Source organism: Quercus suber, unplaced genomic scaffold (genome assembly GCF_002906115.3).
Source record: "Quercus suber isolate HL8 unplaced genomic scaffold, Cork oak 2.0 scaffold_102, whole genome shotgun sequence".
Lineage (NCBI taxonomy): Eukaryota > Viridiplantae > Streptophyta > Magnoliopsida > Fagales > Fagaceae > Quercus > Quercus suber.
In genome coordinates, this window is record NW_027069567.1 from 169,952 (window position 1) to 195,285 (window position 25,334).

The 25,334-nt window shown below is 31.4% G+C and overlaps 2 protein-coding genes across 5 annotated transcripts; one reads left to right on the forward strand and one right to left on the reverse strand.

Annotated features, from left to right (window-relative positions):
• The first annotated feature begins 9,693 nt into the window (after positions 1-9,693).
• LOC111985900 (transcription factor MYB119) lies at positions 9,694-12,073 on the forward strand. Its single transcript, XM_024017543.2, has 3 exons — positions 9,694-10,151; positions 10,274-10,400; positions 11,213-12,073. The coding sequence occupies exons 1-3, from the start codon at positions 9,694-9,696 to the stop codon at positions 12,071-12,073; spliced, it is 1,446 nt and encodes a 481-aa protein (XP_023873311.2).
• A 6,947-nt stretch (positions 12,074-19,020) lies between these two features.
• On the reverse strand, positions 19,021-25,013 carry LOC111985898 (GDP-mannose transporter GONST2). 4 transcript variants are annotated; one of them, XM_065774940.1, is made up of 10 exons: positions 24,816-25,013; positions 23,430-23,632; positions 22,552-22,762; positions 22,153-22,292; positions 21,792-21,921; positions 21,130-21,228; positions 20,783-20,937; positions 20,563-20,679; positions 19,628-19,725; positions 19,021-19,542 (listed from the first exon to the last, which is right to left on the reverse strand). In XM_065774940.1, the coding sequence occupies exons 2-10, from the start codon at positions 23,621-23,623 to the stop codon at positions 19,496-19,498; spliced, it is 1,191 nt and encodes a 396-aa protein (XP_065631012.1). In that variant the 5' UTR covers positions 23,624-23,632; positions 24,816-25,013; the 3' UTR covers positions 19,021-19,495. The 4 variants fall into 4 exon arrangements, with proteins under 4 accessions (XP_065631012.1, XP_023873309.2, XP_065631011.1 ...); XM_024017541.2 differs by having other exon boundaries at positions 24,506-25,013; XM_065774939.1 differs by having other exon boundaries at positions 24,326-25,013.
• Positions 25,014-25,334: the final 321 nt, after the last annotated feature.

The following is a 25,334-nucleotide window of genomic DNA, read 5'->3' on the forward strand; positions in this document are numbered from 1 at the left end:
CCACCATTTCTTTGGCCATTTTTTAAAAAGCTAAAATCTATATTAATCCCCCCCCCAAAAAAAAAAAAAAAAAAAAAAATGGCGGACATGACTTAAAAAAGATAATGAATCAGTCATGTCCGCCATTCATTATCTTTACTTAGAATAGTTATGTGATTTCTTTAACTCGTACTATTGCTGAGGATAAAACAAAGTACAACTAGTTTGCAAAGGACAACAACAACCAGATGAGAGAGAGAGATTCAAAGCCAAACTTGAGTAGGAGAACGAAGAAGAAGGTTCCGAAGCAAAACACAGTTAAAGCTGCTATCAAGCTTTAAAAAATCAACATTTTGAGGAAAAGTTTACAATTAATGAATACAAATGATGAGGTTTACAGCCCACGAGTCCACGGCCCACGAATGGTTTTTTCCTCCCTTTTTTCTTTTTGGTCTTTGATAAACAATTTTCTTTTTAGGAATGCTTTTATTCTTAGTATTCGTTCTATTTTAATTTAGATTGCGTATATATGTGTAAAACTTTATCTTAAAAACTTGAACTCTGGTCCTTGTCCTCCATATCTTATAAGCATTTATACTTGTGGAGTGACCACCGCACTAAGGGTGCACATTCTCTTTTTAAGAATGTTAGGAGCACAAATACGACAAAATATCATAATATTTTTACAATTTTTTTTGGCATGATTAACGAATACACTTAGAATATTTGTAAATTGGCAATTTAAAAAAAAAATGTATACTATTTTTTATATGAAATATAAAACGCTGTCAAAAAATACAATAACTTTTTTACAATAAAAATTATCTAAAAAAAGTTCTTAAACTAATACATTTAGGACATTCGTTAAATTTTATATACATGGAAGAATTTGATTGTCATCACTTATAATTTTAGAATTTAGTCGAGACTTACTTTGTCGCAATAAATAATCTCTTATTATTTTGCATTCATTAAGATTTTGGAGGGTAAAAAAAGGACTAGAATATTCTTTATATCCATTAAGTTAGAGTTCACTTCAAAGATGGTTCTCTAATTGTAAAAGTTTATGATGTATCTCTTTGTCAAAATTCAATAGGACTTTGCGTTAATTTACCCAAAATTGACATTTTGACAAAGGAAATATAAACAACAACGTCATTTTTTGGTTTGTTAATGCGAAAAATGTCACAAATAATAAGAAAATGATTACATTGACGTCATTGTAATTGTCAAGGGTGTAAGTTACATGTTTTGATATTTGATTAGATGTCTCTATTGAAAACACATATCCATTAAGTTAGAGTTCACTTCAAAGATGGTTCTCTAATTGTAAAAGTTTATGATGTATCTCTTTGTCAAAATTCAATAGGACTTTGCGTTAATTTACCCAAAATTGACATTTTGACAAAGGAAATATAAACAACAACGTCATTTTTTGGTTTGTTAATGCGAAAAATGTCACAAATAATAAGAAAATGATTACATTGACGTCATTGTAATTGTCAAGGGTGTAAGTTACATGTTTTGATATTTGATTAGATGTCTCTATTGAAAACACTATGTATTAGTTTAGCTACAACGCTGTTGGCGTTGCAAAGTGTATTTTAACCCCTCCAAAATGCATTAATCTACACACACACACACATATATAAAACTAAAACCTCTGAAATTTCCACAATTCTCTAACAAGTCTAACTTAAACTCAAATTCAAATGTTGATAAAAAAAAAAAAAAAAACTTTGTGAGGTTAATTATGAACACTATAAAAGCAATGCAAATCTCAAAATTTTATTTTTTTTATTTATTTTTAAGTCGAGTAGAGGTATGAGTTATTCTTATGTTATTCTCTTCTCCTCTACTTTGTTAATATATATATATATATATATTTATGGTTTTTATGTATTTTTTAAAAAATAATTTTCGTACATAAACCACCAAATTGTTTTTAGCCATTTTTTACAAGATAAAAAAGCTTGCAATAATTGAAATTACTCTTTTGAATGTAACCCATTTTTCTTCTTATATTTTTCTATTGTTTAGTCATATATATTTTGTTTTGTTTCAATAATTTTTAAGCAATGAATTATCTGATTCTTTAATATTATTTGGTCTTTCAGAAGTTTTAATATTCAAATTTTTGAGTTATTTTTTTGCAGTATCTGAAATTGTCTGCTAAATTTTTTGTAAGCCATTACACGTTTAAGCAATGACTTATTCATCAAATTGTAACACATTGAAGTTATAAAAGAGCAAATCATGTAATTGTGTAGTTTCTTAATCAATTTAAGATTTTATAAAATTATTTTAGTTTACCTCACAAATAAGTAGATTAAGTAAGTTTTCATGCATAGCGTGTATTAGCGTCTAATTAGTAATATATACATCATTAAATGGGTACAGGAGTTCATGTCGCAACCAGAAACAAAACAAAGCAATCCTGGTTGAAGATTGGAGTCCATGATACATATATAATGGCTTTACCTTTTGTTTTTATTTTATTTTATATATATATATATATATATTTTCTAAGTGAGTGTAAGTAAAGGGATTCCACCTCGGAACTAAATCTCAAATTTAGGAATGGATATCATTAAACCATAAGACACTAGTTTGTTTCATAGATCTTGTTTTGTTAGCACGATACCTTAGCTGTAAAGAAGGCCCACTCCTTCCTGCTTCCCAGTCGAAAAAGAAAAAGAAAAAGAAAAATTAAGGCCTATAAGATTCAACAAAGGCATGTCACTAAAATATTAAGACAATCTTTGTTTTATAGATTTTGTCATATCCCTTTTCCTACCAAAAAAATCACTGGAAAATAATTAAGGATTAAGCATCGATCTCCATGTCCATGATATACATCCACTATATATCAACTCTCACAGAATTAAGCTGCAGTACATGAGCTCTAAAAAGCACTACTCGATCTTTTTCATACCAGAATGATAAGACCAAAATGAGCATTTGTCCATTTTGCTTAAAATAAGTAGCAAAATGCCTATATTCTAAAACTATTTAACAAAATGCTAATGTTTTGAAACTCGATTTAATGAAAATCGAGTTACTTGCAAAATGTTACATGGAACTCGAGTTCCATGTAATTTTTTTAAAAAAAGTTTTTTGCCTATAACTCGATTTTTTTTAAAATCAAGTTTTTCATTGAAACTCGATTTTTAGAAAATTGAGTTTAAAATAAAAGCATATAGCAAATAGTTTTAAAACAGGGACATTTTGCTAATTATTTTGGGCGAAATGGACAAATGCCCATTTTGGCTAGAATGATAATCTTGGTAATTAATTGAGTAGCTCCTATGTCACCAACTTAGTAGGTTGACATGACATACATAGACGTGTATATGCACACATGAACATGCCCTAACAATTACTACAATTAATGTCCCTCCAAAAATAGTTGATATGAAATTGTCTTCTTTTTTGTTGTTCTTTTCGCTGTTCGATCGGGAATATTTCATAGCGCCAAAGAAGTTATATAAATAAGGCAAAACCTCAATCAGTCAAGCCCAACTCAATATACAAATTATGATATTAATATATATAGTACATGATTGAAGAGAGTAGGGAGCTTTGACAAACACTTGTGTTAAGCGCGTGCATCCCGCCATGGTGTTTGGGTAAAGTTAGGCCAAGCAGAAAATGACGGATTTTCACGTGAAGAGAAGAAAGTGATTATCAGTATCAGTTATCAATTATCAAGCTACTCCCATCTCCCATGTCTCCCAACACACACACACACACACACAAATACATGAAATATTACAATTTTTTGTATTAACAATGAGAATAAGAAAAAAAATAGACCAATAAAAGATAAAGTTCAAATTGAAAATACTAATATGAGAATAATAAAGTGATCACAACAATTTCATAACAAATCTTATGCAACAAGTTGTTAGCTTGTTATTGGTGGGTAAAACATGTCAATATTGAATCCGAATTAAAATTAGTAATAGCTTACCACATAAGATTTATTGTGAAAATATTGTGGATGTAGCATTACTCTAGGGGGGAAGGGTTCAAGCTGCAGGGTTAGTAGCATGTTGTAATTATCTCTCAAAAAAAAAAAAAACTCTTATATTTATTGAACTCAAATTCTTATGAGTCTCAAGTAAAAGTGTTCAACATTTTTATTAGGGTAGTTAAAATAGGTTAATCTAGTAAATAATATATATTTTTAAAGTATATATATGCAATATTTTCAAGTCAAAGTGGTCCCGGAACATATTAATTTAAAATAATTATTTATATAATTTTTATTTTGCATATATAAATTTTTTTTTGACAAGTGAGGGTAGACCACCCTCAGATACAAGTAGAGCTGCCAGTGTCTCCACCGCCCTAAACTCCCAATTATATGGATTGAGAATTCTTAATTTTCCAAATTTGAAATGCAATCCACTTCCCAATATTATGGTTTTTGCAACATGAGAGGCGAATTTCAATTTAGTATGAAAATTTCCCATCAAACTTTATACAATCTTAATTATATAATATAAAAGAATGATATCTAAATAAAACTCATAACGTTATGAAAGCTACTTATAAAAATAAAATAAAATTAAGAAGTTCAAAAGAAACTAGATTTAAAAAAAAAAAATTTAATTTAGAATTTTCATATGGTATTGGTTTACTCATTCTCATAAAGCGTGAATTTATATACTTTTTAAGTAAACACATACATTTATATGTGTGTGTGAAATTTGGCCCCCAATCATTTTTTTATTTATTTTTATTTTTTATATTTAAAATATTTAAAATGTGTTTTTATACATCTACTTATACAAAGAACATATTCTTTTTAATACATGAGAGAGAGAGAGAGAGAGAGAGTTTTTTTTAAAATTTTTTTTTTTGTTTTCAAATAAACTAATAGTAGGAGAGGAAGAGATGACATTCAAACTATAAACGCGAGGCACCATAAAGATTATTAATAATAAGTTATAATAGTATCACTTGAACTCTAATATTGTAATCGTTAGAGCTAGGGGTATCCGCAGTGCGGTGCAGTTTTGGGCCATTTTTAGTACCGCACTTTGCGGTGCGGTTTATTTAAAATCATAATTGCATCACACCTTATTTTTGCTGTCACATGTGCGGTGCGGTGCGGTATGTTACGGTTTAAAGTTTAGCCAAAATCATAACCGCACCGCACCTTATTTTTGCGGTCACATGTGCGATACTATGTATAAGATGCAGTTTGAAGTTGATATATTTTTCAAATTTTGGGCTTTTCCTACTCAGTCAAAAACTAATTTTTCCCTTTTTTTGGGCCAAGTTTTAAATTATTGAACTAGTTTTTCTTTATTTTGGGTTAGCTTTTCTAGTCAACACTTAATAGGGTTATTAAACTTTTTTTTTTGAAAACTAGGGTTATTAAACTATTAATAATATATTTAATATTAAAAATAAATAAATATATTAATATATAGAGAGAGTGTGGTGCGGTGCGATGCGGTTTGTGCGGTTTTCTTATTATAAAATCGTAAACCGCATTGCACCATGCAGTGTGGTGCAGTGCGGTGCACTATTACTTATGATGTGGTGTGATTATGCCATTTTGCGGGCAATTTTGGTGTGGCTTTTGCGGTTTGGTGAACACTCCTAGTTAGAGCTAATAACTTACAACACCATTCCGTGTTCAGTACAAAAATAAAATAAAGTAACTTTTTCTATATAAAAAAAGAAAAGAAAAGAAAAGAAACTTACAAAACCATGCAGTCCTCATGACACAAAAATTAAAAACAAAATACCAAGATAAAATTGATTTCAAGATAAGGACTAAGAATCATGTACAACCCTATTATGTGGCCACTTGTAAGACTATTTATTCAACTTATATATTTAAACAAGTCACATGACTTACTAAATAAATATATGACTAAAAATACTTGTGCATAGCTTTATCAGTTGTTAATTTGTCACATAGTAGATTAATGGAATATTTTTTTTCCAGATTCGTTTGAAGGTAAACTATTTTCCTAAGATATTCATTGCAGGGAAGCGAGAATTGGGCTGTAAGATTCTTTAGACTGACTCTCTGATGAATTTTGGGGAACTGGGCCGTACTAAAGGACTAAGAATCATGTACAACCCTATTATGTGGCCACTTGTAAGACTATTTATTCAACTTATATATTTAAACAAGTCACATGACTTACTAAATAAATATATGACTAAAAATACTTGTGCATAGCTTTATCAGTTGTTAATTTGTCACATAGTAGATTAATGGAATATTTTTTTTCCAGATTCGTTTGAAGGTAAACTATTTTCCTAAGATATTCATTGCAGGGAAGCGAGAATTGGGCTGTAAGATTCTTTAGACTGACTCTCTGATGAATTTTGGGGAACTGGGCCGTACTTCTGTTGCATAATCAGAGTTGGACTCAATATGGGCCTAAATGGAAGGGGATGCACCGAATTTGGGCTTACTTGGACTCAACATAGTTCTTAATTTGTTTAAGCTCACTGGATTCCTATCCGATATCCCTGAAAACAAGCCGCAAAACTCAATTCTGTACATATATGTAAATAAATGTATGCTTATATAAACACGATATGGCCTCATCATTAACCAAAAAAAATAAATAAATACAAGGCATAATAGTAGATCGTTTTTGAAGAAGCGAAATAGCTGTAGCATCGTGTTAAGAAGCTTTTATATGATTTCAAAAAGTAGCATTTTCTGACTCAAAAAAAAAAAAAAAAAAAGTTGCATTTTCTTAGATATTGTTCTAGATATCATCTTTAATATTTTGGGGGTTCTATTACTTTGAAGTTTGGATGTTAAAATGTAAACTACTTAATATTTGTCGACCACATTATCCAAGAGTAAGGCTTTTTAGGATATATACTATTGTAAGTTTTTTTTAAAAATTTTATTTTCTCTCTCCGTGTGTGTGTTAAAAATACTTAGTATTCTTAAAAAAAAAATTAATAACACGTAGGAAAGATTTCCTTTTCTGAATCTTCTTGGCCCCTAAGATATGATCAAAATTAAGGGCTTAGCTTTGTTTTAATAAAATTTGAGCTCAAAGTTTGTACATTTTGACTTCATAATTTATTAATAAGTACAAATGGTGGTGGGTCTCCCTTATTTGAAAATTACTTAGTCATCTTAACATACAACTTATGCACTTGGTATGTCCATGACATCTAAGATTTAAATCTCCCATTTCCATTGTAACTATCAAATTATAAGAATAAAATAAAAAAAACATATAACTCATGCACAACCTTTAAAGAGCGAGAAAAATTGTAGGCAAGTATTCCCAACCATAATTATCTGAACCTTATCAAGAATCGACTCGTATGGTCATTGGTTCCTAGTAGGATGGATTCAATCCTTAGGTCAATAGTTAACTGTTGACAATATTTATTAAATACTAGTAGTAATTACAAATATAAGTACAATTAAATGAAATAAATATAAAAAAATAACATGTTTAAATTAAGAATCTTTTGAGTTCAAAAGTAATACAATTGGTATCAGCATGCACTCTTGGTGTAATAGTCATTTCATAATTACAAAGTTTTTGTGAGGCATAGAGGACAAAGGCTGAGGTTTAAATTTTAAGGAAGGAGCTTCGTACACATACAATTAGATTAGGTTAGAGTAGAATTTCTATTTTTGTATATAAAAATAAAGAAATAATACCATTGGTCAATAAATTTTTTGGATATAAGTTCAAATAATCATGGTTAAAAAAACATAACTTTTTAAAGGATCTTTTCAATCCGGTAAATGAGTTGATTTTCTCTTTAGGATTCTTCTAAAACCATCACTTGATGGGTTGTAAGTTCAAAACATCTTGGCAACCATCATAATTCTTTCAAGGATCATTTTAGTTTGATTGAACCAATATGGTTTTTTTATTATATAAATATTTTTCTTAAAAACATCCACCCATTCGATTGGTTTCTTTTCCATAAAATTATTGTTTGTTTGATTTTATTAGAATATCAACTAGTTTATAATTCTAATAGTTTAACCATAGGTTTTGCTCGAATCAAATAATATATGAGTTATGATCAAAGAGGCAACAAATTGATGTTAACATTTTGAGCGAAAGTGTGTTGTAGCTCAATTTTTTTTTTTTTTTGGTGTTTTTAACAAAGATGTCTAGAATTGAAATCTTCTCTTCTTTAATTATTAAATAATTAAGTTAAGAACCTTATGGCTCAATTAGTTGATACCTTTTAGTATGTCCATGACATCGAAAATTTAAATATCTAATTTTTGTTTGTAACTATTGAATTATAAAAAAAAACTATAAGATGGTTAAAAAAATGAAAAATAAAAAGCTTCATGCATAGTTGTAGCTAGGGAAAGTTTATATTATATTATATATACAGGCCTAAAATATTTATTTTCCCCTTTTCAATAAAAGTTCTTGAGATGAAAGGAGATGGAGGAAGAAAAAAAAGAAAAAGACTTTTGTGCACTGCCTCTTGATTAGGCAGGTAAAGGTAGCATCTAATTGGCCCTTACTAATTCAGTCCCACTCACCTTAAACCATGTCATTCCGGAAAAATATAAATAAGTGAATATTAGTCAAAATAACGGTTGTGTACTTATGTTCGTTGGCACTTTAAAAGCTTAAGAATATGAGTAAAATAAATCATTATTGCTATTAACTTAGTTATCTCTTTGATTCTAATATATTGACCCGGCCACTCCCTTGAGTCAACATACTAATTAAGCTGCCAAGAGGGGGTATGTGGTTCAAAACCTGGGGGTAGGGGTGGGGTAGATTTAGGATAATTTTTTAAACATTATTAAAAAAAAAGTTCGGTTAATAGGTGTTTTTAGGATATTTGTTAATGGATCATTTTAGAAAATTTTTTTTATATCATTTTCATGAGATATATAAAAAATAGTAAGAAAAATCAGTTATTTTTTTCTTTTCTCATAAAATGTTTTTTAAAAATTTCCTAAATCAATGTCCTTAGAGCATTTGTTAATTTTTTTTTATTAAAAAAAAAAAAACTAATTAAGCTGTTTAAACCTATATATCCTTCTTGTTTCCAAAAAGAAAAATGTTTAAACCCACGTGTAAGATTAATGGGGAAGAAAATTGAGGGAGCTTGCTTATCCCAAATTTCATCACCCTAATAAATTACAATTAATTTTCATAAATAAAAATAGCTGCCACGTTTTCCTTTTGTTTTATGTTGTAAAAAAAATTCCTTCTAGTATTATGGCATTGATATGTCAAAATCATCCTTAACTCATAAGTAGCAAAACAGTTTTAAAAAAGGCCATACTAGTCATTTCAAATTCAGGTGCCAAAATTAACAATAATCGGACTTTGTGAGTGCCCAATTCGCCGCCTTTGAGTTAATATAATCCCAATTTCTCACCATTTGAAATATTCATTAAAAAAATATTAATAATTGAATTAACAATAATTATGGATTTAATAACACCCCACTAATCTCTCCCCATTCTTTCCACTTTTGTCTTAGGGAGGAAGCTCAGGAGTTACACTCAAGTTTGATTCTCAGCCGTTGGATATACCCCATCATCAACGGTTATTATAGCATGTGGCTCATTACAAGGCTTACTATAAGCTTCTTGTCTAGCTCTAGTTATGGAGTTTCCTACGAGCTAAGAGAAAGACCCACAAAACTTTCCTAAACTTCAAGCCTATAATACACCTTTCTCTTCTAGTTTTCTATCTCTTTTAAGCTTCTCTCATGGCAGAAGGAGGAGAAGCTAGTGGTGTTAATGGTGGAGGTGTTTGTCGGCATGCAAATTCACAAAATAACCCTCCCATTTGTCGGTTTGGTCCACCCTTAACAGCCATAGACAGGTTCTTGTATGGTCAGAACCATTTCTCTCACCAACAGACTCACACCAATATTGCAAGGAACAAAGATGTACTTGTTTTGGACAACGGTTTGTGCAATTTTCCCCCACCTAGGGGTGCAATTGTTGGTGGGGTTTCATGGCCGAGAGTTCAAGAGGTTAACTCTGTTGACGAGTTTTTTGTGGATCGAGAGCCTCTCAATTGGACGTATGAGAGAAACACTAACATGGGTTTCAACGAAGAATCGAAAGTTGTAGTGAAGAGTTCGAAAGGCTTGGGAAAGAAAGCTAAAAAAGCCAATTCTGCAACTCTAATCAAGGGCCAATGGACAGATGAAGAAGACAGGTCAAATAAAAATTTTGATATATATGTTTTGCTTTTACCTAAATTTTTACCAGTATATACATGTTTGTTTCTTGTTTCTTTAGACTGAAATACTTTAGGGTTTTTTTTTTCTTGGTTTGAAGGAAATTGCTTAAGCTGGTAAAGCAATATGGAGTGAGGAAATGGGCACAGATAGCTGAGAAGTTGGTTGGAAGAGCTGGCAAGCAGTGTCGCGAGAGATGGCATAATCATTTGCGCCCTGATATCAAGGTTAATTTCCTCTCCTTATGCAGTTTATTGGGGTTTGCATATTTAGTTTACCTTTCATTCATGTTGTGATTAACAAATAGTAGTTATTTTGGAACTTAAGGTCTTAATATTATGGTAATCTAAGAACTGAAAACCTGTCTTAGATTCTCAGATTTAACATAAATAATGTCTAGTTCGACAAGAAAAAACCATAGATTGCGTTGTAATCTACACTAAATTCCGATTGTGAAGGATCTATGTAAGAAATCTGTTTGATTATCTTTTTAGATCTTTCTTTTATTATCCATGGCAAGTAAAATTTTAACCAGAAAATAATCAAAATCCTAAGGTTTAGATTTATATGGTAACGCCCTGACATACAAATAAAGCTCATATAAGATCGTGTTCCGTATACATACTCTTTCCAAATTTGTTTATTTTTATCATTTTATTTTCTTCTTAATAAAAGAAAAATCTGTGTGAGAAAAATACTTAACATTTAACAACTGTACATATTTTGTTGTTCATATATCAGTAATCTTACATGCATAGGTCCTAGTGTCGGATTGCACCCTCACATTTTTTCTACCACTTTAGTCTAGTCTTCACTTTCATGTGATTTTAGATCTGGACAATGCATTGTTATCATTCGAAAAGGTCATGCCTTTATATGAAAATTAAGTGACATAGGCTTTTCAATTATTGTTTTTTTTTTTTTTTTAATAAAAATATTTTATTTTATTTTTAGAATAAACATGATTAGCTTGGTTCTCTTTAGATTAGACAATGATAGAGCTCAATGCCCATTGTTCTGGTTGGTGAATTTATTTCAGAAGGATGGCTGGAGTGAAGAGGAGGAGAGGATATTAGTTGAAGCTCATACAAAGGTTGGGAACAGATGGGCAGAGATCGCTAAGTGCATTCCAGGAAGAACTGAAAATTCAATAAAGAACCATTGGAATGCCACCAAAAGAAGGCAGAATTCAAGGAGAAAAAACAAACAGTCAGATAGGCAAAAGGGAAAGCCTCACTCATCTGTGCTTCAAGACTACATCAAAAGCAAGAATATGAGTAACACTTCCATGATCACCACCACACCCACCCAAAGCACCACCACCACAGCCAACACCTCGAGTTCTACCCTCTCTGAAGACCCATCAAACCATTTGAACTATTACATTCCTGAACCTTCCGAGTCCACCACTGATGACTCTTCAACATTGATTTCCCAAACATATGATGATGAACTACTCTTCATGCAAAACTTTTTTGCAAACCAAATCAATCAGCCACATGTTGACAACAACAACAAGGTCATGGCGCACATTGATCACCATAAGGCGCCTTCAACATCCAAGCCCTATGATTTCTTTCAAAACAATGGTGATCATCTGCTCACTGGTAATGTTACAGAATGTGGCTTTGCTTCTTTGACTTCAAACTCAAGCTTGCAATTAAATAACAACTTCCAAGTAAAAGAGAGTAGCACTCCCACTACCCACTTGTATTCTGACCTCTACCTCTCTTACCTGTTAAACGGCTCAGCCAATTCATTGCCTCCCAATGATTACAGCAGCTACCACAACAACATCAACACGGACTTCCAGGCAGATCAAGCTTACTCCTCAAATGGAAAGAAAGAGATGGATTTGATAGAGTTGGTCTCTTCTGCTCAGTTTCTCCCAGGGCAGTAAGAGTAGCTAGCTTCTTTCATTCCTAACTTAGGGGTTACATAAGCTAATACTGTTTTTTTTTTTAATAATCTCAATGACTCTAAAGAACTGTCCTGTTCCTCAGTTGTAGGTAGGAATTAATGAGTCATCTTAGAAATGTGACTTAAAGAGACATAATTTGTTGTTGGGTGCGGAGGGTTTCTGGGCTTTATGTGATTGGGGATGGTGTTACTGCATGCATGCGTTGGAAGTTTGTGAACAAATGGTGATTGTGTTTTGTTTTCTAGCTTAACTATGCAATAATTTTCCAGGGAATTCTTGTTTTCTTTTCTTTTCTGTCACGTCATCTTTTTCTTACTACTTTTTCAACTGCTTTTGATTCCTGTTATATATATGTTGTTGATGGGTCTTAATTTGTTCAAGACAAAGACACTGATTGTTAATTACTATATATGAAGTGGATAATTGTTTCTTGATGAATACTACACAAATTTGCACTCGGTTTTTGGGATTTGAGATAGTTTTTGCACAAATTTGTACAAAAGATTTATCTTCATTTTACATCATCCATTAGTTTGCAATGGTCACAATTTTAATTGGTTTCATAATTATATATACTAGTTGCTAACCCATGCTATGCATGAGAACCCACCTATTTGTGAGGTAGATTCAAATAATTTTATAAAAAATTTAAGAAACTTTGCATGATTTGCTCTTGTATGACTTCAATTTGTATTACAATTTAATGAAGAAGTCATTGCTTGAACTTACAATGACTTACAAAAAATTTGTCAGATAGTTTCATATACAACAAAAAAATAACTCAAAAATTCAGATATTAAAATTTCTAAAAGACCAAAATATATTAAAGAATTAGATGATTCACTGCTTAGAAATTATTGAAACAAAACAAAATATATATGACTAAACAATATAGAAATATAAGAGAAAGATGAGTTATATTTAAAAGAATAATTTCAATTATTGAAATTTCTTGTAAAAACCAGCTAGAGAGAGTTAGTTGTTCATGTATGAAAATTACTTTTTAAAAAATATATAAAAAACCATAAAATAAATTTTTTTTAACAAAATAGAGGAGAGAAAAATAACATAAGAAGAGCTCATACCTCTACTTGGTTTATATATATATTGGGGTTTGCTTTACTTTTATAGTGTTTGTGGGGGGAAAATAGCCCAATCCAACATAATGGGCCGAGAGTCCATATGAGAGCTATTGTACGACCGAGAAGAAGGAGATGGTAAGGGCAAGACCCATCTGGAAGTGGGACCCTCAGAGGGAAGAATGATTACAATCTGAAGAGGTCATCTTCTGTCCGAAAAGGTTATATTCCTCTGACGAGAATAGTATAGGTCAATTGAACGTATATGAGGTCAAAATGATCTTCCGAGGACTCCTCCTGATCAAAATAAGCTCTAAGTACACTGGAAGACGATAAGGATGAAGAAATATTTACGGGGAAAGCTGCTACCACCGTATTTAATGTTTTGCAGTAACTTTTCTGGCCGCATTTATGTGGAGAAGACCCCTGAACAGTGTATCCTCACCAACCGCCACTCACACAGAGCTGAAGAAGATGCTTGACGTGACACATACTCAAGTAGATTCACGGATGAAGTATAAGTGGACGATGGAGATGAAGAGAAGGGAGGTTATATAAAGGAAAGAAGCTCCTAACGTGGAGGGAGAGGAAGAAAAGAATAGGGAGAAAGAGAGAACTTGACTGTAACCCTAAGACCTTCGTTCATCTGATAAACAATAATATAACTCTTCGGATATTCGTACTTTACGTGCAAATTCATGTTGGCTTGTGTTTGAAAGTTGTGATTCGTTGTTGCTGATCCAATACTTAACCTAGCTCTTTCACCCATACTCTACAAATTTATTGTTTTGGGCTTGGGCCACAATTCCTAACCCTACAGTATTTATGATTAACATCACAAATTTGGAAATAAATTATCAATGTTTGAGTTTGAGTTTGAGTTAAAGTTTGACTTGTTAAAGAGATAGAATTTCACTCCTTGTTAAGTTTGGATTAAACAAAAATAATTTTGTTTTAAAAAAATAATAATGATGAGCTTGAGTTTTAGTTGGGTTTGTTACAGAAATAGAGTTTCACTCTTTGTTAAGTTTGGATTAAACAAAAATAATTTTATTTAAATAAAATGATAATTTTATTTAAATATTTATAATCTCAATGACTCTAAAGAACTGTCCTGTTCCTCAGTTGTAGGTAGGAATTAATGAGTCATCTTAGAAATGTGACTTAAAGAGACATAATTTGTTGTTGGGTGCGGAGGGTTTCTGGGCTTTATGTGATTGGGGATGGTGTTACTGCATGCATGCGTTGGAAGTTTGTGAACAAATGGTGATTGTGTTTTGTTTTCTAGCTTAACTATGCAATAATTTTCCAGGGAATTCTTGTTTTCTTTTCTTTTCTGTCACGTCATCTTTTTCTTACTACTTTTTCAACTGCTTTTGATTCCTGTTATATATATGTTGTTGATGGGTCTTAATTTGTTCAAGACAAAGACACTGATTGTTAATTACTATATGTGAAGTGGATAATTGTTTCTTGATGAATACTACACAAATTTGCACTCGGTTTTTGGGATTTGAGATAGTTTTTGCACAAATTTGTACAAAAGATTTATCTTCATTTTACATCATCCATTAGTTTGCAATGGTCACAATTTTAATTGGTTTCATAATTATATATACTAGTTGCTAACCCATGCTATGCATGAGAACCCACCTATTTGTGAGGTAGATTCAAATAATTTTATAAAAAATTTAAGAAACTTTGCATGATTTGCTCTTGTATGACTTCAATTTGTATTACAATTTAATGAAGAAGTCATTGCTTGAATTTACAATGACTTACAAAAAATTTGTCAGATAGTTTCATATACAGCAAAAAAATAACTCAAAAATTCAGATATTAAAATTTCTAAAAGACCAAAATATATTAAAGAATTAGATGATTCACTGCTTAGAAATTATTGAAACAAAACAAAATATATATGACTAAACAATATAGAAATATAAGAGAAAGATGAGTTATATTTAAAAGAATAATTTCAATTATTGAAATTTCTTGTAAAAACCAGCTAGAGAGAGTTAGTTGTTCATGTATGAAAATTACTTTTTAAAAAATATATAAAAAACCATAAAATAAATTTTTTTTAACAAAATAGAGGAGAGAAAAATAACATAAGAAGAGCTCATACCTCTACTTGGTTTATATATATATTGGGGTTTGCTTTACTTTTATAGTGTTTGTGGGGGGAAAATAGCCCAATCCAACATAATGGGCCGAGAGTCCATATGAGAGCTATTGTACGACCGAGAAGAAGGAGATGGTAAGGGCAAGACCCATCTGGAAGTGGGACCCTCAGAGGGAAGAATGATTACAATCTGAAGAGGTCATCTTCTGTCCGAAAAGGTTATATTCCTCTGACGAGAATAGTATAGGTCAATTGAACGTATATGAGGTCAAAATGATCTTCCGAGGACTCCTCCTGATCAAAATAAGCTCTAAGTACACTGGAAGACGATAAGGATGAAGAAATATTTACGGGGAAAGCTGCTACCACCGTATTTAATGTTTTGCAGTAACTTTTCTGGCCGCATTTATGTGGAGAAGACCCCTGAACAGTGTATCCTCACCAACCGCCACTCACACAGAGCTGAAGAAGATGCTTGACGTGACACATACTCAAGTAGATTCACGGATGAAGTATAAGTGGACGATGGAGATGAAGAGAAGGGAGGTTATATAAAGGAAAGAAGCTCCTAACGTGGAGGGAGAGGAAGAAAAGAATAGGGAGAAAGAGAGAACTTGACTGTAACCCTAAGACCTTCGTTCATCTGATAAACAATAATATAACTCTTCGGATATTCGTACTTTACGTGCAAATTCATGTTGGCTTGTGTTTGAAAGTTGTGATTCGTTGTTGCTGATCCAATACTTAACCTAGCTCTTTCACCCATACTCTACAAATTTATTGTTTTGGGCTTGGGCCACAATTCCTAACCCTACAGTATTTATGATTAACATCACAAATTTGGAAATAAATTATCAATGTTTGAGTTTGAGTTTGAGTTAAAGTTTGACTTGTTAAAGAGATAGAATTTCACTCCTTGTTAAGTTTGGATTAAACAAAAATAATTTTGTTTTAAAAAAATAATAATGATGAGCTTGAGTTTTAGTTGGGTTTGTTACAGAAATAGAGTTTCACTCTTTGTTAAGTTTGGATTAAACAAAAATAATTTTATTTAAATAAAATGATAATTTTATTTAAATATTTAAAAAAAATGATAATGACGCATTTGAGTTTTAGTTGGATTTGTTACAGAAATAGAGTTTTACTCATTGTTAAGTTTGGATTAAACAAAAATAATTTTATTTAAATAAAATGATAATGATGAGTTTGAGTTTTAGTTGGACTTGTTAGAGAGATAGAATTTCAATCCTTGTTAAGTTTGAACTAAACGAAAATAATTTTATTTTAAATAAAATAATAATTTTATTTAAATATTGTGCTGAGGTAGAAAATTACGTGGGAGTTTCTTAGGTTTCGGTTATATATATATATATATATGGCCTGTTTATTAATTTTTATGTGTACTTTAATATTTTTTTTATAAGTATACATTCTTTTTGGTAAGTAGTTATACAAATCATGCATAAGAACGAAACTCTTATATAACATGTCCAATTAAATTGTATAATATAGTTTCTCCAAAAAGAAAAAGTATTATAGTCTATCCCTAGCATATTCCTAAGTCCTAACTGCCTCATTGTGCCATTTAGAGGAGGGGAAAAAACTGTCTCATTGTGCCATATGAATTAAAATCTATAGGGTTGGATCCCAATGTTACCAAATTCTATTTTATTTATACACTATATAATTGTGTATATAATAGTAAATAAAAGTTGAGCTTTATATGTAATGCTTAAATCAATCATGTGGTTTAGTGTAAACATTGCACCTTATGATATGCTTTCCTATATGATTCACTATAAGTAAATCAAAATTATTATACTAATTTGTTTAAGATGAAAAAATTTCTAAATTTTTAAGAAGTTTTATATATTTATTTCCACTAAAATTTGATTACCAAAACTTTTAAGAAATTTAAATATTTTTTAATATTTATTTTAAATTATTCTAATCAAAATATGTCATACTTTTTTGTACTCATATATACAAAAATGTGTTTCCCCGTACTAAATAAATTATTTTTTAAGATTTATATTTTTAATTTAATATATCTATGAAATTTTTTATATCAAAATTTTAATTAACCCACTTATTCAGTTTATATTTGTTGAGAATCTCTAAATGCCCTGTCCGATGGTGAAAGTCTTATTTTCAGAAATATGTATATTTTACAGGGCTTTGAAATTAATGAAAAAGTAACTTCGAAATGCATGTCTAATTTTTTTTAAAATGATAATTTATGTAATATTTCAACCCAAAAAAAGAAAAGAAAAAGAAAAGTGTTTACCACTTTTAATAGAGACAACAAACATACTCCGAGATGAATTTCTAATTGACTAAAAGAGCTATTTCAGTTTTAAGAAACATTTATTCTAAAAAAAAAAAAAAAAAAAAGTTTTAAGAAACATTTCCAACAAAACAATTCTTAATAGTTCAATAAAATTATTTTATTTTGAAAAAGTAGTGTTTGATGAGATTTAATATATATTATATTGTAATAACAATATTTTAAAAAAAAAATTGCTGTGAATTTAAACTTTGAACATCTCTCTTGGAGATACCAAACACAACTCCAAACTAGTAGTATTTTAGTCTTTTAAATGTATTGATTGTCACAGGTTTTTTCCCCCTTTGGTCCTTTCCTTTAAAATAGTTGGGAAAACGATTCTTCTTCTTGTTGAGCTTCCAAGTTTGAAGCACAAATAACAAATTTATCGCACTCTTGTAAATGTATTTATTTGGGTCAAGGGTCGTCACTACTTTTAAATAGTGTTTTTAATATTGTTATGATGGTAATTTCGGTTACACAGCTAACATAACTCGGAAAACATTGACCCAACTTTAAAATAGTGTTTTTAAACAACTTTACACATTTTTTCACCTACACGTATTTAAAAAAACTACAAAAAATTCTATCTCAAATTACTCTGCCAAACAGCCCCTTAATTACTCAATAATCCTATCAAAAAAAAAAAAAAAACTCAATAAAAATTGAAAAGTAGTGGGATTGACAAGTAATGAGAAATGATCAATCAATGATAATTATGAGCCATTATGAATAGGAAAATGTCTGGACTGTCACTTCTGTTCATTAATCACATTCCATTTATGTACTCCATATCGCTTTAGAGTATGAAACGGCTGGTTCTATTCAGCAAAAAAAAAAAAAACGGCTGGTTGTGCTTTTCTGGCCCCGCAAATCATTGTGTGGCTGGTAGTGATTGGCACAAGTAAGATCCATAATCAACAATAACAAGCTGGGATGGAGCGAGGATTTCAAGTTCGGGGAGACCAATAATATGTGTATTATGATTATTTTGCCTAATATGTGATTGTTTGGGTTAATATGTGGAGGGAAGTTAAGGTTTTTTATTTTATTTTATTTTATTTTATTTTTTTTTAAATCTCATTGGACCCAATTTAAATAAGGCCCTAATACATCTACATTTTTTTTTTTTCTTGCAACACAGTGGAGCCAGGACCCCCTTGGGCCCTAGTGCGGCTCCGTTTCTATAAGCTCTCGAAATAGTTCAACCAATAACATGTTCTCTTTTTCTCAGAAGAGAAAAAACTAGAATTTTTAATACATATAATTTTGTCAAAAAATAATGTAATTACTTTATGACTATTTGATAGTTACCACAATGGGGAATGAGAATTCAAACTATAGTTCTTCTCATAAAGAAGAAAAGACAATTCCAATGAGTTATAAGACTCTTGAATTTTGACACAATGTAATTATTTCCAATAACAAAATTGATACATGCGACATCAACTTGAAGATGATATTTAGTATTTCATTTTTTTATGTCTAATAAACAAATAAGAAGACATGCCAAAGGCCTTCTAGCCTGATGGTGCCATTCCTCCTTTTGTGAGGCCTGTATCTAGGGTTAAATCCCCACATCTTCATTAAGCCAAAAATAAATCAACAAATAAATAAATAAATAAAAAGGGAGACATGAAACTTATATTCCAATCCCCCACCCCCAAAAAAGAATCGTATTTGAAGTCGCGAGACTCTTTGGCCATTCACTTCTTCCATGCTGATAACTAATTTCTGCAGTCAGAAAGTTGAAACAGTATTTGATATATTCCTCATCAGGCAGAAGCAATTTGAACAGCTTCAAGACACTACCTTTTTTTCTTTTCTTTTTTTTTTTTTTAATATTTAAAATTTTTAAATCTCGTTCCCAATCATTTGGACATTTTGGCCCTGGCAAAGAACACTCCAGCAAAAAGACCTGAAAGACGTGTGTTATTGGCATGAGCTAAGAAAAAGCAATACACTAAAGTGGACAGGTTATGTAAAGTTGATTGTGTTATTACCAAAAAGTATACTGAAGCAATTTGGTAGACTAATTGGAACCTTGAACAGCACTAAACCAGCAATGGAAATAGGAATCTTGTTTAAGGAACCCACCAGACTATCAAACAAGAGCACGGCATCAATGGTAAATATGAACAAAGAAAAGGAAAAAAAAAATAGTGCATAATAAAGATTCAGCAGTGGTTCAATGATGATAGAGCAGCGAACAAGTATGGAAAGTTGGAAACAGTGACATTAAACAGAAAAGGCTTGCTCTGGTTATTAATTCACTGTATAATGGGGCTATAAAACTTGTCATTTTCCCTTCTTGGTATTCTTAGAAGGCTATGCCACCAGCATTCTGCAGTTGGGATCTAAGATGGAAGTGGCAACACACAGATAAAGGAACAGCAGATGGTAGGAAAAAGAAATTACCTTGGATGCATATACACTCAACTACTAGTTTTAGTTTTATGATATAAGATGGGAGATATAAAGAGCTGAATTTTCCCTCTCCTGTTATCCTTCATAAAGAAGAAGTGATAACTTAATGATTTTATCATTCACTAAGTATGATGTGAAATTTCATAATTGAAGAAATGAGATCAAGAGTATACATGACCAACTAAGATGTACATAAGTTAGCCAAGAGGCTTGTAGCTTAGCTGGTTGCCATCTCCTGGTGTTTCCAACAAAAACATTTAAGGTTCAAATATCCCCAACCCCAACTATCGAATCATGAAAAAAAATGTATATAAGTTAACCCTACCAAAATATATAATAACAGGAGATCTGGATAAACATGTACTAGCAGAGGAGATACATGTTTCTATTATTGTCTGCAATGAAACAGTAATTAGGATTATCTAAAAGATAGGGCCCATTGGGATTGGAGAACAAATATTACATGTCCTGTCCACTTATTGCAGTATGGAAGTACACCATAAAAAGTTACCTGTAACTGGTTGGGCTAGTTTGCTGTAAGAACCACATAGAGGTAAAGCTAATGGCAAGCCCAAGAAATCCACTGGCTGTGGCTACAACCCAAAACATTGGCGATTTGGTTACATCCCTGAAATCAACACCAAAAGAATGTGAAAATATTAAAACACTGCTTGAGTGAATGTAAAGTTTAATAGTTGTGACAAAATAAATGGTTAAATTTATTTGCTTACACATTTATTACATATTCCCATTCGCCAAACAGTATAATCAAGAAGATGGCAAAAGGTAACGATAATAAATTATTCAGCAACACCATTGACACTTCATTGAGTGATCCAGATCTTGTTGACTTCTTTGCTTCGTCCATGACACGCCGCAGGGTGAGCTGCCACAAAGGGAAAATGTAGCATATTAGTTCACAAATTTAGAAATATAGAGAGATCTGCACTAAAAACCATGGTTCCCATGGTCCAAACTCAAAAGTACCAGATCCCAAAATTAAACATGTAAACTTACTACAATTTTTAAAGGAAATAAGGTATAGATAAATAATACATTGCATTCAGAAATAACATACAGAGTAGCTAGCTGTTAGAATGCAATTCATAATCTGCCATGCATAACCCACTGCATCAAAGGAGAGATCTGTGATACCACCACTGACAGCAGAGATAATCTGCAGTTTACAAAGTACAGATCACCTAAACTCTTTATTAAGAACGAAAACAAAACAATTAAATGGGGAAGAGGGGGGGGAGGGGTTAGATTGGTAGGAATAACATGAATTGCGAATTAATTATTCAAAGATAGATTTTATTTAAAATGCAATATTAAACTGATATCTCTTTCCAAATGTATAAAATAGGACCCAAGAACATATGGAGCTTAGATGGGTTTTGGCATTGATAAGGGAAGTGAGATACCAAGTTATCTAAAATTAAGATTTGGGTGATGAGTTTCTTCCAATATGGCTCAATGTGTAATTAGAGTACACTGTAAATTTGTCCTTAAAAAAAATTTAATTCCAAAAATTAGATTTGAACTAAAGTGCTTTGGTACTGCACGTGAAACTAATCCCTTAATAATAAAAGATCAATCCAGAATTACATTTAAGTAACTCTATGCCAATGTATGAGTTTAAAATAAATAGGAATATCCTTTACTGCCAACAGTCATCATCACCAGTAACGAGAGTATAGAATTCATGCTTTAACACGTTACAAGAGGTATGTCATTTACCATTAAAAACATTGCAGTCCACACTTTTTGATTCTGATGTTTCCGAAATATATACAATTCTCCAATTGCTGTTAAAATATTTGTCATGTTCTTCAGAATAGTCACCATTGCTATATTTAAGTACTTCAAACTGAAAAGAAAAATGCACCAGAAACATTAAATGAACATCAATATTAGACAGAATATTTCAGTAATATGTCAAATAGAGGAAGTGAACCTAATCAGATTTTTTTTTTTTTCTTTCTTTCTTTCTCACTTATATAATTATATTCCCTTCATATTTAGGATCTGCTTCTCTTCTATCTAGGTCTAAACAATTGCTCATAATAGGAGTACCTAACAATTGCAGTTCATAACATACCTATACATGCCAGATACAAGCATTCCAATGAATATTACATTGACAGGGATCCAGACCCTAATCAGCTTCCAGTTCAGCTTTTCCACAGAAACTACTCGACAGAGGCCCAATAACACAACAACTAAAGAACTGATAAGGTTCTGCATAAAATTGCATGAAAACAGAAAAGATGTCATCGTGTTTATATGAATTTGATATAATTCACAAGGAAGAAAAAAGGCCATTTAACCGGTGACAAGGGTTAATTCAACCTATAAAATATCCATAGGTACCACAAATAGGCTGTTCAGTTATAGATTGACTAGCAAAAGCATGTAGAGTAGAAAAAATGTAGCTAGTAGGACTCATTAGACACCTAGGCATACTTCATCCTACCTGAAAAGCAAATGGATGACATACCTGATAAAACATTAGGGATATTCCTGCATTGAAATTATAACCGGATAAAACTACTTTATTGAGCAAAATCATGCTGCAAGAGGAAATGCAGTAAGCTGTCCCGGACAAAAGAGGTCCAGATTTTTTTCTTGGTCCATGTTCACGCTTTTCATCACCATCAATCTGAAGATTGACACTATCATCAACCGCAGCTTGTTTCCCTCTAGAAACTCTGTTTGAAGGATGTTGTCAGGTTTTACCCATCAATTTGCTATCAGTAAAATGCACCTAACTGACCATGAATTCAAAATTTCCAAATTTTGCTACCTTAAAAATAACTCTGTTCATGAATGTGCAGACTATTTCAAAGCAAAAAGATTAGTTAGTTCTACACAAGCATTAAATTTGGACCAGTACGTGTCATTTTTAACAAGTGAGCTAAACAAAAAACATAGGATATGGTACTTAAAGCCCAGAAGTATTAGAAGAATGCATTTAGTATATTATAAAATGACAAAGTAGATCAAATTATACTGTAATCAAATCAATTAGGAATGCATGTTTACAAACCAAGTTTCTAATCAAACACAATGTTCTCTTGTCCCTTTTTTTTTTCCCTTTTGAATGGCAAGTTACATATGCATCCAGTGGGTACCCACAACCTTACTCTCCAGGTATTCTTACGGGAGAAGGAAGTGTCATTTGTGCTAAAGCTGATTGGCTTTTGATGACCTAGAAATTTGAAGGCTTAAAACCTTAAAACTATAAAAAGGGAAGCATCTTTCTAGAATAGTACGATAACTAGTCAAAGAAAGAGATGTAAACATGGAGAAATTTTGCAGGTTACTGGTGCAATTAAAGATAAAACCAGCAGAGCTAATAAGATGAACTCGTCCTACCTGTCACTGAAAGCTCTACGTTCTGTATTTGTCACAATATTGCTGATTGATCCATTTTCTTGCTTGCGGTTATCATTAAGAACTTCATATACTTTATTAACTCTTTCAGCCAACGTTACTTCTCCGTTCAAGGAACTTAACCCTGATTCCTCAAAATCATGGCTAATTACATCTACTTTGAATTCAGACGACATCTCACAAACCTGAAAATTGGAAAAAAGGGCATGAACTTAAGGAGAATCCTTAAAAATTTTAAACTGTTGCTACCATATTTTAAAAAGTACCTAAAAGTGAAGTGAAAGGCTGCTTGAAGGAGTGAAGGTAAACAAAAGCAGAAGGTAATGAAAAACCCCAAAACCTCAAACATGACAGACGGATAGAAAAATCTAGACTTTAACAATGTAATGGTTCCTAAAGCCTTCTAATTTGCAACAAGCCATCTTTTTCCAATTCCACATTTATTTTTCTTAATGAATCAAGTTACACTGGTTGTGAACCACAAAAAGTTTAAAAGCTTGTAATTTTATTTGGCACTATGGATGAGCCTAGGCATACTGAAAGTTTGAATTTCGATTACAACCCTTTATTCAATCAGACAGACAAACCCCAGATTCCTCATTATATACTGAACACCTTGAACAAAACCTGGTCTAAAAATCAAAGCACACTTCAAGGCTAGAACCAAAAATTCAAAGCTCAAACTACAGAAATTTTGAATAAGACAGGAAATTACAACAACACAAACCACATTCTAATTTCCAAAGGTTCATAGTAAGTACATTACAAAAGTAAAGTTTCCCCATGCCTAAAGATTTGAATTCTAGAACAGAAAATTCAAGCACAAAGAGGAATCAAATGGAACAAAAAAAAAAAAAAAAGCAATCAGAGATTAGTACCTTTACAATATTCTATTATTTTTTTTTCCTTTTCAGTGTCGAAAAATCACATAGTAAGTCCAAGTCACAACATATGGAGCTATAATTATAACAATTAGGAATCCCCGCGTGACAATTATAAATCAAAAATAAATACATAAGTGAAATGAACTCAAAGGTCTTGGTAGCGAAAAAGCTTACTTATTATTATGCAACAGAAACAGAAAAGCATGCTAAAAATGTGAGAGTGAGAATGAGAGCACGCAAAGGAAGAAAAAAAATCTTGGCAGATCCGATGAAAGCGTAACTGGAAGAAAAAAGTTAGCTTACAAATTTAGAATAGAAAAAGAAAAGAGGGTTCAATTTTCAATGGGGAGTTAGGAGAGAAAGTAGAAAGAGGAAATTAAGAAAGGAAGTGAGTGGCGATATTGCAGGCGAGAGAGGAGGAGAGGCGCGTTCTAGTTGAATATAATAGTTTCGCAGAACTTGAAAGTCAAAGGAAGAGTAGTACTTGGAAGGAGGCATCACTTCGAGAAGAAGGAAGGGAATATTGGGAAATGCAGAGAAACTGAGCTGAGCTGTTGTTTCTGTTTATGTGTGTCAGTGTGTGTTTGTTTCTTGGGATTTGGAGAAGTAGAGATGACTGGGATCAGCAGCAAAGTTAGAGACACTGTAGAGAGGAAGCACTTCTTAGTTGATTCATTCGTTGTGAGTGGGCCAAGGTGTCAGTTGCTGACTTGCTGTGCGTGTATGGACTAGATGAGAGTTCAGAATGATTTCAACAGAAGTTCTATCAAACTTTTGTTAGAAAATCATTTTTCAATTTTACCTTCTCACATCTTTTTTAATACATTCTCCACAAACTCTATGTACTTTGTTATTTAAATTAATGTGAAAATTATATTTTTAAAAGTCTATGTTCTTTCAGTATCAATGTTTAAGTATTGTTATTTAAATTAATGTGAAAATTATATTTTAAAAAGTGTAATAAAAATATTTGTTTAAAAATTTTAAGTACTTATAATACAGA

Bases quoted from the DNA above. Each gene is read 5' to 3' on its own strand.
- LOC111985900 (XM_024017543.2), top strand. From the start codon at position 9,694: ATGGCAGAAGGAGGAGAAGCTAGTGGTGTTAATGGTGGAGGTGTTTGT. The intron at 10,152-10,273 runs GTCAAATAAAAA...CTTGGTTTGAAG, and splicing joins TGGACAGATGAAGAAGACAG to GAAATTGCTTAAGCTGGTAA. The intron at 10,401-11,212 runs GTTAATTTCCTC...AATTTATTTCAG, and splicing joins ATTTGCGCCCTGATATCAAG to AAGGATGGCTGGAGTGAAGA.
- LOC111985898 (XM_065774940.1), bottom strand. From the start codon at position 23,623: ATGTCGTCTGAATTCAAAGTAGATGTAATTAGCCATGATTTTGAGGAA. The intron at 21,922-22,152 runs GTATGTTATGAA...TTTTCTTTTCAG, and splicing joins CTTGTATCTGGCATGTATAG to TTTGAAGTACTTAAATATAG. The intron at 20,680-20,782 runs GTAAGCAAATAA...TGTTGATTTCAG, and splicing joins TGGGAATATGTAATAAATGT to GGATGTAACCAAATCGCCAA.